General features: G+C 38.7%; 1 protein-coding gene across 1 annotated transcript; it reads right to left on the reverse strand.

The window, feature by feature from the left end:
• Nucleotides 1-140: 140 nt before the first annotated feature.
• Nucleotides 141-8,543, reverse strand: LOC112574026 (DNA (cytosine-5)-methyltransferase 3A-like). The gene is made up of 14 exons (XM_025254822.1): nt 8,391-8,543; nt 7,602-7,755; nt 7,278-7,379; nt 6,929-7,052; nt 6,535-6,642; nt 6,129-6,173; nt 5,046-5,131; nt 4,785-4,832; nt 4,480-4,543; nt 4,036-4,090; nt 3,667-3,798; nt 2,282-2,354; nt 1,869-2,014; nt 141-234 (listed from the first exon to the last, which is right to left on the reverse strand). Exons 2-11 carry the CDS (start codon nt 7,671-7,673, stop codon nt 3,717-3,719), a joined length of 786 nt encoding a protein of 261 aa, XP_025110607.1. The 5' UTR covers nt 7,674-7,755; nt 8,391-8,543; the 3' UTR covers nt 141-234; nt 1,869-2,014; nt 2,282-2,354; nt 3,667-3,716.
• Nucleotides 8,544-12,631: the final 4,088 nt, after the last annotated feature.

The following is a 12,631-nucleotide window of genomic DNA, read 5'->3' on the forward strand; positions in this document are numbered from 1 at the left end:
TCCTGCCAGTTGGGCTGACTGTGGGAATTAAGCTGCACTAACATGGGTATCAAACTGACGCACCTCTTCAACTCAGATGTCAGTGCTCTAGCCACTCAGCTGTTTGCTCTCCCAAGCAACATGAAGACCTGTAAACTTACCAATGTCAAACCCCCTTCGTGCAGGATTGGCCATTGACAACTCATTGCAAGGTGATCCACCAATCAGGAGATCTATTGGAGCAATTTCCTTTAGCTAATGTTAGAAAAAGAAAAAAAAAAATGGCTACAGAAAGCAAACATGCAACCTGTAAAGCATCTGAAAGACTGGCACAAATTAAAGTCGCACACAAAAGACTATGGCACAATTTATACGTCACAGAATTGCTTGCCAGCTGCAAAATAACAATGCAACTGATTCAAATGAAAAGTCAATCAGATCTTTCTGTCTCTTCAGATTGCTCTCTGTAGTGGTCAGTAGTGGAAGGTTTGCACAGCGCTCCTATAATCATTTGTCCCAATTGTCTCTTATAGAAATGCAATATGAGTGATGACAAGCGGCACTAACAAAGCAGGGTGAGAGTGCATGTATGCAATTAGAAACGTACATGTTTGGACCAGTTAAAAGTGTTGATACTGTACTGAAGACACAAAAAATTGTAATTATAATGTAGCTATCTTTCAGTCCATTCCTCTGTGTTTTTCAGATTATTTTAACCCCTTTACAACTTACAGACTACAAGTGTATGTTGAATGTATAGTAGAATGGATGAGAACATTAGACGGGAAAAGGTTAACCGCAAGATGAAAGTGTTCGGAGTACCTGGTTCAATAGTAGATTTTTGGCGGGAACAAGGTAGAAAATTTACTCAGGCCTGGAATAGTGAAGAAAGAAGACGTGCTGGAGTCAAGACATGTAAATCTCCCTAGCTGAAATTACATAGTAGACCAGGGTAGTGTCCATCATACTGGATGCAGCGCAGTACTGACCCCTTGTGGATTAACCTTGCCTAGACGAGGTATAACATCTTTTTGTGCTATTGCTTATGGAATTGTAATAGGACTCACATAGGTTTCAAAGTTGTAAACACAAACATGACAGAAAGATGTGGGGATTGGAGAGTATGGTTTAGAATAGTAGCATAGTGTAAACTAGAGTTACAAGTTTTAATTGCATGGGCTGGTCCAGCACCCAAAAGCACTTCGGCTAGGAGCACCATTAGCCCCATGATGTCAACACAGAGTACCTCTGCTGTGACCCAGGAAATTGCCTCACTGACACGGCTAGCGTGTACGGCATTTGCGTTGTCAACTGCTGAGTTATGCGGAGCGCCAAAAATTCTTACCCCTAACCCTCAGGAAAGGATCAACCGTTTCTATGGGAAGTGTATTTATGTTATATGTGGATTCTAGTTGGCTGAAGATGTGGTGGGTGACACCCTAAGATAGTGGGCAGTGAGCTGGGAGTAACATTCATAATGACTGCTAGAGCGGTTATTAGATAACTGAACCGGAACATTGAACTGGAACCTAATTGGTAAACAGTACTATGAGAGTGCGAAAGTGTATAATCTTCATACTTTGAAAGTAAGATGTGACTATGCTGAGACTAATCGTGGGGAGTGCCCTGAACGTCAACTTTGCATACATCGTTTAGATTTTCGTCGCCTTTAGAACGCTGTTTTGAAGCGAATTATGAACCAGTATTTGTTTTGTGGTCTGTAAAGTCCTGAGCTGCTGAATAAAGAAATGAACCTGATTTGGGCAGCCTCAGGCAATTGTTTTGTTGTGTGTTGAAAGAATGCGCAATTGTCTGGCAAGAGTGTGTTGTGACACATACTTGAGACCTAGAAAGTTTACAATATCATAAAAGTACTGTGGATGGTTTACCACTGATCTTGTAATTTTGGTCACATCCCCCAGCTGACAGATCGTCTGTCCATGATTGGCTTGCGAAATCAACATTGCTCCTTCATCTGTCTCACTTGCAAAGTAGGCATCAATATGAAGTCCCACAGAGTCCAAAGCCACTTTACCTATTAGTTTCACAAAACAATGCAATGCAGCAGATAAATCTGTTTTAAATATCTTTGTTAACAAATCTGAATTATCTAAAGATAATAAGATTAAAATCTTTCAAGTATGTTTCATTTTGAAGATTCATGGATTTTGCTATAGAACAGTGAAAATTGGTGTAAATGTGTCACTATACTGAAATATATTAAATCATTATGTTTGTAACTTTAATATATAAATAAATTACTTTTCTGCTTTAAAAATCTAGTGCTGCAGCATTTACATACCAGTCCCCAAGCCATCAAAAAGGCTCAAAACACGAAGTGGTCTGCGTTTTTTCAGATACTCCAAATCTGGAACCTGAAAAAAATTAAGCAATAATGTCACATCTTTATGACACTAACTCAGGTCATCCGATTACTGGTGGCTGATTTATTTCATAGGAAAGTGCTTCTATCTAGTGATTATTTCCCACATCACAGGCAAAAGGGTAATGAGAAGAAACCCATCACCAGCCCTGTGAGCAAGTCCCTCATCCAGAGAAAAATTTGTGCTCCAACAATAGATTTGAACAATACATCTTCACTTTCCCGGTGGTTAATGTTATACCCTTATGCTACATGCTTCCCCACCACTGTCCGCTTAATTCAGTCATTCGTCCCCTTGAATGGAACCATTAAATTGGGGTAAAGCACATGGACAGAGTCAGTAGCTGACACTGCTTGTCACTTACCTGTTGATGGTGAGCAGGTCCTGCACAGGACATTGAGTTCACTCTGGAATTAAGTGCTACATAACATTTGTAAGCTAGTTCTTCCTTAGGCCATGACGGTATCAACCTCCTTACAATGTACTCTTGAAGAAAGGTTTTCGACAAAAGTTCTGCTAAGCCACATGGCCAAACCAGACCAGCTTATGCCACTTGACTGGTGCAAGTAGGGATTCCTGGATCCTACAAGTTTGGTGACAGCATTTCATACAAAGTCACTGATTTTATGTTCCTTATACAAGATTCAGAGCAGCTTCCTCATGCACCTGTTCTGAAAAAGCCTGGACTTCTACTCTTCTGTGTTGTTAAGAAGGCTTTATGTTCCCATACGTAAAGCAGGAGCGGTACTTATATGGATTTTACTTTGTAATAAACCAGATCTTATGGCTACACCACACCCTGTCCAGCCCAGGCACTGTCGCTGTTGCTGCAGGATCATGGAAGGGGTGGATCCCAAATATTTAAAACTGCTTATGTCTTCAAGCTGTACTGCTTTATTACTGAACTATATGATCAGCAAGAAGTACTCTAAGGCAGAGGTGACTATATATATATTAAACAAGTCTAACACATCATATGAGTAGTCCCGCAAGAATCTAATGCACTGAAGATAACAGACTAGCTAATATCAGGTTTTTAAAAGTTCTGACCATCAGAATACTGATGCTCCTCCCATGTTCCTTTAAATGTTACTCATATCAAAGTCTAATCAGCATCTACTTAGAATAAAATGAAATAAAAATTAAATTTAGCTGTAGTAGTGATATAATTCTGTAAAACTCTTTTCTTCTGGTGATTTAGTTTTGACTAGCAGAGTAAACCCATACAAAGGCCAGATAAAACAAAAAAGTGACAATTCCCCTGAAAGAAAAAAAGTGTAATTGACGTATATGAGCAACTCACATGCACAGTGCATCCTGTGTCAAAAAAGACAACTATTTTCTCCTTCCAGTTTAGACGAGCCTTGAAAAGCCCATGAGAGTCTTTAGAATGGGGACAGCACAAAAAGCACTCCCATGTACTTGCCTTCTGAACCTGAAAGCAACAGCATGTTAAATGACCAATTTATTTTATAAAATAAGTCATATTCATGTACAAGGGTACTCACAAGGAAGAGCATATCATCTCCTCTTGACAATGTACTTAAATAAAGTTAAAAGAGTGCATGATCAGTGTATACAGTGTATGCAGATTTCTCCTCCAAAAACAAATTATTATTACTGAACGCCACAAACTGTAAAAAGACAAAATAATGTATGGTCTTCCACTTACTTGTTCAAGCACAGAAGAGCCTCCAATTTCATCCACACATGGAATGCAGTACACTCTAAGACATAACATAGAAGCTTTATAAAAGAATGGTTTTGCTGTCATATAATTTAAGAGGAATATACAAGGCAATGTATTTGCCTTCAGGGAAAAATTTCTCAAAGGATGACATATGTATGTACATGTGCACCATATACATGTGACAGAGATTTATATACTCTTTTTTATTGCTAACTTTGCTTCAGTACCCGCTTCTTACCCAGCCAGCTCAAAAGACTTTTTCTTGGCAGCATGTATTTTATCTTTTTATTTAATGATCTTCTGTTAATTTAATTTGACATTTTTTCATCTTATGAGCATGTTTTCTTTTAAAGCCCCTTGTGATGAGTCCTAAACAAAATTCATATGTGCTTTCTTCCCTATCCTGCCCCCACAGCATCTGCTTACCGTCCACAGTCCTTGACATCACAGACAAAAGTTTCCCAGAAGCACCACACACTGTGCAGTTTGCCTGCATTCATATTCAGAAATTGTAGATAAAGGGAAGTGTCTATATGTATTGTAGGCATAACAATGTAATTACCTCGATACTTAGCGACAATATTATGAGCTATGACAATGTTATGATGCTAAACCATCATATAAACAAAACAAAATTCTCATGCAACTAAGCACCTCACAAAAAGCACAAACTGGAGTGGAAATTAAAAGCATGTAATAAAGATAAAAATGAAGATTAAAGCTGTACTTACATAGCCACCATCATCACCAATGGCATAGAATGTCTCCTGTAAGACTTCCTGAACATACAAAAACCACCTAAGAAATCTATCTTTGCTTTGCAGCATACCGAAGTATAAATGCATTATTCATATGCAATAAGTGTAATAATGTTATACTGTTGTAACATGCAAGTAGTATGTAATATGTAGCTACTAAGTATTAAGCTGTGTTTCCCATGATTCAGCAGATGTATCTGTGCAAATCAGAAAATGATCAAATATTGATGCTACCTTGCATTTTGTACAGAGTCCTCCCTCAAAAAGTGGATGCTCACAACAGACTTTGCGACCAGCATCACAACAACCAATGCACACATCTGAAACAATTTCTTCAGCTTTTAACTAATGAAAAAAGTTATTATTCTGTACTTTGGAAATTCAATATTCTATCCTCTCAGTTTGATTGTTACTAAAGTGTCCTTAAACAAATTGCTTCAAACAATGAAACCCTGAAGCAATGGAGAAGCCGCCTTTGTTGAGTTTTCAGTGTTGTTTTATTATCACAATACTTTCATGAGTCTGTTCCACAATTATCTTTGCTCTTATCACACATTTATTATTCAAGTCACCTATATTTCTTATGCCACTTTATTTTGTTGTTTATTCTTTACTGTATAGTATTTTTTTACTTTGAAAAATATTTTAGCTTTATTTAAATTTATTTTTTAAGGTTCATGCCATCCATGGCATATCACCAAGTCTCGACTCTCTGTATGTGATCTTGTACAAGCATGTCTCTTCACTCTGAAGTATTCACATTGTTGATATTACTATTACAAAGTTTTATTCTATATTATTGTGGTACTTTTCTAAATTCCATCATCAGATAATAATTAAGGTGACCAGACGTCCCGCATTTGGCGGGACAGTCCCGCTTTTGACCTCGTGTCCCGCCTGAATATCTGTCCTCATCCATCAAATGTCCCGGTTGTCTTTAAAAATCACCTTTTTTCGGCGTTTTTTGACGGTGACGACACCATCATCGGCACGTGTCCCGCTTTCGGCCCCGAAACGTCTGGTCACCTAATAATAATGCACTTTACATCTTCATAATCATGCTGTGCAGACCTTAAGTGCTATTAAATGATGATGGTTTACAAGAATAAGGTTAAGTACTTTTTGTACTAAAATAGTATATCGTACACATTCCTTGGCAAAATCTTCTCAAGTGAGCTACCTTACCAGCACAGATTTAAAGATGTAGCACAGCTTAATTATATGATGAGGTTAATTGATAAGTAAAAAAAGCAAATGTTGAAATTGTAAAAATCCTTAATATTCAATATTTCATTTAAACACTTGCTGATTACTTGCCTTCAATAGCTGTGTCACCTCTCCAAACAGCCTCTAGTGAACTTTCTGAAAAAAAAAAAATTGCTAAGGGAGATAAATAATAAGACCTCACCTCAGGTTTCTGTGCTTCAAGGGGTATACTCAATTGCTCTTTAATCCTCCTCCATGCTCATAAGCACAGATATACATAAATGTATATACCAGATCAGCATACAAAAATTATGTTCCATACATAGCATCCTAAAAAAGAGAGAATACACAAAACCAAAATGAAACTTAACCAGTCACATTTTTAATTTTTTTAGATAAAAAGGACATAAATTATGCCATTGCTTTATAAAGAAAAGAAGAATCTAATTCCTACTTAGTCCTAAATGTTGATGTTGAGTACTTATTTAAAAAACAAAGACCCAAAAAACAGCCAGACCTTTCTGAAACTCGTTTGGTATGTCTCTATCTTTAAGAGCTGCCTTCTTGCGAATATCCTCTCCAATGGCTGCTAAACGATCGGATATGGCGTCTGAGAAGATTTTGTCTGTGTGCAATCAGAAAACTAAAACAAGACCTCCTCTATGTCTAATTTCTTGACATACAGACATATCTTCTAATTATTCTTCAGTCTTTTAATCTTGAGTTAACAAATTGTTGAAAATCTTATTTACCTTTCAAAGTGAAAATATTTTACGTCTCACTGAGAAATTTCACATAAAACATATTTAGGTTTGGACAACCTTCTCTATGTCTGCATGCTGTGTGTGTGTGTGTGTGCACATGCGTGTGTCAAAACAAATTTGATGCCTTAAAAGATGTAATAGTGATACCAGGAACTGGGCTGAAAATGTCTGGTTTAGAATCCTCCACTGTTGGGAAGCCTGAAAAAGCCCACTGAAGTGGATCCATCTTTACAATCTCAAAGCCTTTTAGCATTGCTCGTCTCTGGCATTCCTGGACAAGTACATTAGCTCTAAGTGTTCAAAATGTATCGTGCACATGCCTCAAACCAAATCTGAATCAAAGCTGTCACACAAAGATTATTTAAGTATAAAATGGTTTCGCCATAGCCAGCACTATCAACTGGCATTGGAGTAAAACGATCCAGAACCCACTTGTGGAAAGATTTTGAGATCACCCGCATCTTACCCTGCTACAGATATATATATAAAATTCAACCTGAATTATCTGCAAAATGCCACGACGGTTCTGTTTTCCTCGACATAGGGCAGCTTTAGTTTTGAAGTACTTGACAAAAGGCAGCATTCGGTTTCTGTCAACCTATAGAAGATATATGATGCTGCTGTTGCAGAACAAATTAACGAAATATTTATGATAATTATCAAATAATTATGACATGCTAAACAGTGCTTCACTGGCCTGAGAAACTGTGTCAGTACAGAAGATTTCTGGCAAAAACAATAAGAAATTCCGGTAGCAACCACTACCACCACTTTCTCCAACAGATATTTTCAACATTAGAGCTGACTTTTAGATACTCACTGCTGACACCTTCCAGTCTGAGAACCAAAAGACAAATGCTTGGTCAGGATCAGAGGTAGTAAGGTTTACCATGCTGCCAAGAATGACAATAGCTGGAAAATATCCACTTGATCCTCGAAAAAAGGCCCATACTAAATGACCCTAAAAGAGGTTCCTGTGTGGGAAAAAATCAATGAAACAATCAGGTTTTTTTTTTAATGTCGATATACTTGAGATGGGAGGAGGAGAAGAAAAAAAAAGTGTGTGTCCGTCAGACTTTCCTACTGCTAGGAATTGTCCCTATAGAGGCTATACAGATTTAGACTGATGACTATGAAACCCTGAGCAGAAAAAATAATAATAAATGTAAAATAAAAAACTATAAACTGATTTTCAGTAAATAAAACTGAGCAAAGACAGTAAAAAAAAGTGGTTAAAATATCAGGAATGGTGACGAATTTACAGAACATCTCTAACAATCGAAGTACAGTTTTTAATCCGTTTGGGTGAGGCTTAGGTACTTGCAGCTGTCACTTAATTTGTCACCATCCTAAAAACTGTAAGCGAGGTGTCAAGAGACCGAGAACACCAATGCTTTGAAGCATTATCAAAGAGCGTCAGCGAGCTTCGATTATACTAAGAGTACTGTTTTCGAAGAGGCCTTCCTCTCGAAATAAGGCGACATCATTAAAGGTTTGTGGTTTGAAGCGTGGCTTGGTAGGCGGGGTGAGCTGCCACTCAAACAAAAGCAGACGACCGTTAAGGGGTGGGAGGGGTTAATAAAAATTGAAAGCATCAGGATCAATTTACATTTTCTTCTGGAACTTCATCTCCCTCCTCTATAACCATCAGCTCTGGATGTTGAAACTTTTGTTGCACGCGCCCTTTGTTGAAGGACGATGGATCTTCAGGCTGGCTAACAATTTCTTTCGTTTCTTCTAGCTTCTGCTTTTTGGGCTTACCTTCAGGCAAATGATAAGTTTATTACTTTAATAAAAGAAGGTAGTGACATTTTAACTGAAAAACAAAACAATTATATATATGTCTAGGTCATATATATAAAATTCTGCACACATCCTGAGAACTGATCGTTTACACACGCGCGCGCACACACCGCTTCAAGTTTAAAAGTTTTCGTCTCTTTTTGAGAAGATTAAATGAATTTTGTGGATGTGAAAGAACACTAGCTTTTGAATCCATTTTCTGCAAAAAACAAAAAAAAAAAATCTGTTTTGTTTTAGTTTTCTTGTGACATAACCCATCTTATACGAGATCTAGATCTGTGCAAACGCCATCTTGAAATGTACAGAACAAGATTCAGCGAAATCCCGACGCTAAAAAAAAAAAAAAAAGTCAAGTAGCCGTGTAAAAATTTTTTGTGTCTTACTTTTCTTAATCCTTGCTTATTCTTGGCTTTCTTTGCTGGCGACTGGCCTGCTTGGAAGAAATTTGGGCATCTCCTTGAGTCGCGCAGTGCCAGCTGCCAAGACCGTACGTACTCTCCATCATCGTCTTCCTCCATCGTCTCTTGCCAGGCACGTGGCCGGTGACAACTGGAAAGTTGCGAATGGAGCAGCTACTTGTACTTGTGGAAGTGAAGTTGACAGTCCTGACATCAGCAGTAGTTTTGTAGCGACCTCTGCTCCTTGTTCGATGACGGGAACGCTTACCGACGGCAAGTGGGGAGGGTAGAGGTAGGGTATGTAGGGGAGGGAGGGCTCAGTCAAGAACTGGAAGGGAAAGAACAAAGAAAAATATCGTCGGGCGAAAGACAAAAAGGGATGTGGGTGGGGGTTGAGGTAGGGGAGGGGGAACTGTGCGCCGGAAGAACTGGTCACATGTTGAAAGCTAGCTGACAAGCACGTGCACGTTGAGGAGTAAACTTGAGACACGTCGCAGTGCTTTGAACCGTTGTCTCAGTTTGAGATCATCACTGCATTTGGTTCTTATCCTTCTCTGTTCTGACATTAGGAAGCCAGAGACTGTGAATGTAGCGATCTTTGGCGGAACTAGAAACGCGCAAGTACGAGGGTCACCCACTCAGCAATTCGGCGCTTTTGAGTCGTTTGATCACGTTTAGCAGGGGTGAGCAAAGCACGACCCACGGATGTCTTTAGACTGACCCATCTAATAAATTGTGAAGTGCCTTTGTTTTCCTTTCTTTTTTTCAGTATAGGATAAGTTTATTGAAAGTTAATTTATCAAATACAACAGCGTTAGAAGTCGGGAGCCCCTTAACATTCTAACGCAAAGTACAAAGATAAATAACACGGCTGACGCTGACATGTCTGGTGGAGTCGTTAGAGAGCATCGGGGATAGCTGCCTTTAAAGGAAAGGCTGGGTTTTTTTTAAGTTTTATTGTAAGCGAATTCAAACAGATTCACTTTGCACATTAAAGTCGGTAAGTGAGCGGCATTATGTAGTCATTTGCTGTCCATTCCATTGGCACTAGGTTTGTTGTGTAGTCACCTGGCATGAATTATTTTTTTTTAATTTTACCAGCCCGCCGCATAGCTTAGAATTCAGAGACAGGACCGCCAAAAAATTTTTTTTAAAATAAAAATCAACTTTTTCCACCCCTGACCTAGAGTTACACATTAAAAAAAAAATCATAAATAATGGAGAACAACTCCCGCTCGCGCACACCCTCAACACCTCTTGCGACACGTGCTGTGTCGGTGATGTTAGCGTGACCGGCGCAAGGCTGTGATGAGATTAGGAAAAAGACAAATATACTGCCCCCCCCTCCCCCCTCCAACTTCTCCCCCTAAAAGTGAACCGTTTATCAATAAGAATATTTACCTTTAAATGACTCTTCCTTGATATTTGTTTCTTAAACGCTTTAATGATATGATTAATTCAGAATGCGATCGTGACATTAGTGAAGTGCCCTCTGGTTCAAAGTTCGTAAGAGAAGAAAATATTAAGCCCACTGTCATAACCAAAACAAGACATTTCAGCTAGTGCTGTTGTCTGTGAACTTGGCTGCAGTTATGCATAAGTGCGGAAGTTCTGTCGACTTAAGAAGGTACAGAGAAAGGTGAGCCTGGCATGTGGTCCCATCCATCATAGGGGTCCACCCGACCAGCTCCTTCCCCATCCACCAACACCCTGTCTCACTCCTCCACTTTCCTGCTGGTCACTTCATGCCCTCAGTTGATGGCGCTTTCTTGTACTAAAAGTACATGTACTGAGAGACTTGCGCGATGAAGTCAACCTCCAAGCAGAGAAATATCTGTCCTGTGAAAATGATATTTTCCCTAACATTATTCATCGCTTATATGTATATAAACAACAGCTAGGTCATTCTTGAATCTCCCACGGTCCTTGCCGGCACCCTATAAGGGACTGAATGTTAGAGCAGCTTAATTCTTCTAAAGCCCTAAGAGCCCTTGGCATGCACTGTGTGTGTGTGTGCTAGTTATACATAATTATGTATACTTAGGTATATTTGAAAAAGTCAAAAACCACATGCAAATCCACATGCAACACAAAAAACAAGTTTACTCAACTGTTATATGAGCAAAAAATGCAAAAGAAAGGCGAGAGAACAAGAAAAAATCTAAAATTCTCATTGTTACTTCGAGTCACCATTTATGGTTAACGTCGAGTTAATGCAGATTCTGTCAGTAAAGAAGTGCCACATCTGCAAGCAAACGAGATGTGTATCCTCGACACCCAAGTCTCAAATAATATATATATATATCCTTTTTAAGAAACGGTGACGCCATCCTGCCCCAACTATTGCTTTCATGTCGATTCTATGATCCAAGTAATTTGTGTGTGCATTCGAGAGAAGGTGTTATTAAACTGGATTAATTACTGGTGCTATGAATGTCTCAGCTGTGTGCAACTGAGTGCAAATCTTGGCTTCGGAATAACAAAATTGTCTCCAGTGAGTTGCTGCTTGTGATTTTTGGTGCGATACCTATCCTTCATGCTCTGTGTTCGATGTGCGCTAATGCAGTCGGCGTGTACTGTCAGACAAATATAAATAAATAAAAACTGCTTTTAATACTCGCGGTCTTTCAAACAGGCTTTCAGCCGTGCGCCGCTGGGATCGAAATGCCAACGATTGAATTACTAAGCTCAACGACAGAACAGCGCTTGCTGTGAAGTAATAATTAATTAAGCTCGTTTTGTGTTTGACTTTATGTGGATATGGTCGGTCGTATTTTTTATGTCCGCCCATACACAAATACAGACCGTGTGTTTAAACCTAAATAGGTAGCATTTTGTGAAATACTCAAAATAGATCGACTTCTTAACATCATGAAACTTAATTGTCTCTTAAGCTAATTAATACTGTATATGCTTTCAAATAAAAACCATGAAGACCTAATACATATACTTTGTGCTTGCGTTGATACAGCTGATATATTTTTCTTTGTCATTTCCGAACCAATAGGTACCAATAAGACATCCACTAGCGAACTCATTTTTTATCTCAGCAGCAAGTCTAGCTGTATTGTTCCAGGTCAGTTTCCGATCCTTAATTAGTTCTCTCTCTCTGTACAATAACCTTCGCCGACTACGTTTACTCTTGCCATCATTCCCTGTCAAAGGCTATTTTGAGTGGTGTCTCTGCATGCTTCAAGTATCTCCATCTTCTTTTCTGGGTTATGATTATTTGTGCAAACAGCTCTTGTATGGTTTTCTTCATTAGTAATTATGTTTCGCTAGAATTAATATCTTGACAATTTTCCTCAGGTTTGAAAGTTTCTACCTCATTTTTTGCTGATATCTTCCAGCATTCACTTCTATAGAGTAAGACCGAAAAGACAGTGCTTCTGTAGACTATAAATTTTTTATTCCGCTGTAGAGCTTTGGACTTCCAAATTTCTTTTAGCATGGCAAGGTCCGATGACTGAGAGGTGAAACACCCATCTCTCCAACATCCTGCGAGCTAAACGATAAAGAACTTTAACTCTTCCTGTTTCCGAAGTTTCTTAGACTAGAGTTATGTACCTTGGCGTAAGAATCTCGTGTACTTCTGTTTCCAGTGTCATCACAAATACGAGAAATATTATTTAAAAATCACATCATAAAT

Source organism: Pomacea canaliculata, linkage group LG1, assembly GCF_003073045.1.
Source record: "Pomacea canaliculata isolate SZHN2017 linkage group LG1, ASM307304v1, whole genome shotgun sequence".
Lineage (NCBI taxonomy): Eukaryota > Metazoa > Mollusca > Gastropoda > Architaenioglossa > Ampullariidae > Pomacea > Pomacea canaliculata.